Source organism: Phalaenopsis equestris, unplaced genomic scaffold (assembly GCF_001263595.1).
Source record: "Phalaenopsis equestris unplaced genomic scaffold, ASM126359v1 Scaffold000002, whole genome shotgun sequence".
NCBI lineage: Eukaryota > Viridiplantae > Streptophyta > Magnoliopsida > Asparagales > Orchidaceae > Phalaenopsis > Phalaenopsis equestris.
In genome coordinates this window covers 59,294,239-59,294,828 of record NW_018164444.1, presented here as the reverse complement: position 1 = coordinate 59,294,828, position 590 = coordinate 59,294,239, and the positions used below count along the sequence as shown (strand labels likewise).

The following is a 590-nucleotide window of genomic DNA, read 5'->3' as shown; positions in this document are numbered from 1 at the left end:
TTAATGAAGCATAATTTTCACCTCTGAAATTTTATTAATTTCTTTAAAATTCTCTAATATTATAACGTGTCGAAATATTTCTGACTATTTATATTAGACCATTCTAGCTTCCGACTTTATAGAAGTCTCTAAATATTTCCCAGACTTCTAAAACAATTATAATTCAATTTAAAATAATTAAAGGCAATGAGTGAAAATCACTCCCCATAAATTCACTTTTATTATTCACACCCCATAAATTTACTTAATTACCTTTTCTCCATAAGCTTATACAAAATTAACAATTTATAAATCTAGCCGTTGCCGGAGAGGCCATTGGTCCCTGAAATGCCATACCTGTTTCTTTCAAGCAAGCCCATAAGCACCACCTTCCTCTTATACTCCGACGAATCCAAATCCACCTCCTTCGCCGTCCCCGGGAGGCGGGGCCGCCGAAGCCGCCGGCGTTGGTACTTGGGATAGGAGATAGAACCACGCACAATTGCATAACACGGCGCAGAGACGGCCGAAGAACAGCATCACGGCCAGCGTGGCCGCCACCATGAGGAGTGCCGCCACCGCATCGAACCGGCGGGCCGAGCGCGCCGGCG

General features: G+C 43.6%; 1 protein-coding gene across 1 annotated transcript in view; it reads right to left on the bottom strand.

The window, feature by feature from the left end:
- Nucleotides 1-293: 293 nt before the first annotated feature.
- Nucleotides 294-590, bottom strand: part of LOC110019249 — a 3,139-nt gene continuing 2,842 nt past the window's right edge. Inside the window, exon 3 of the mRNA XM_020716849.1 lies at nt 294-452. Within this exon, the coding sequence (XP_020572508.1) occupies nt 294-452 (159 nt within the window). The remainder of the gene's footprint in view (nt 453-590) is intronic.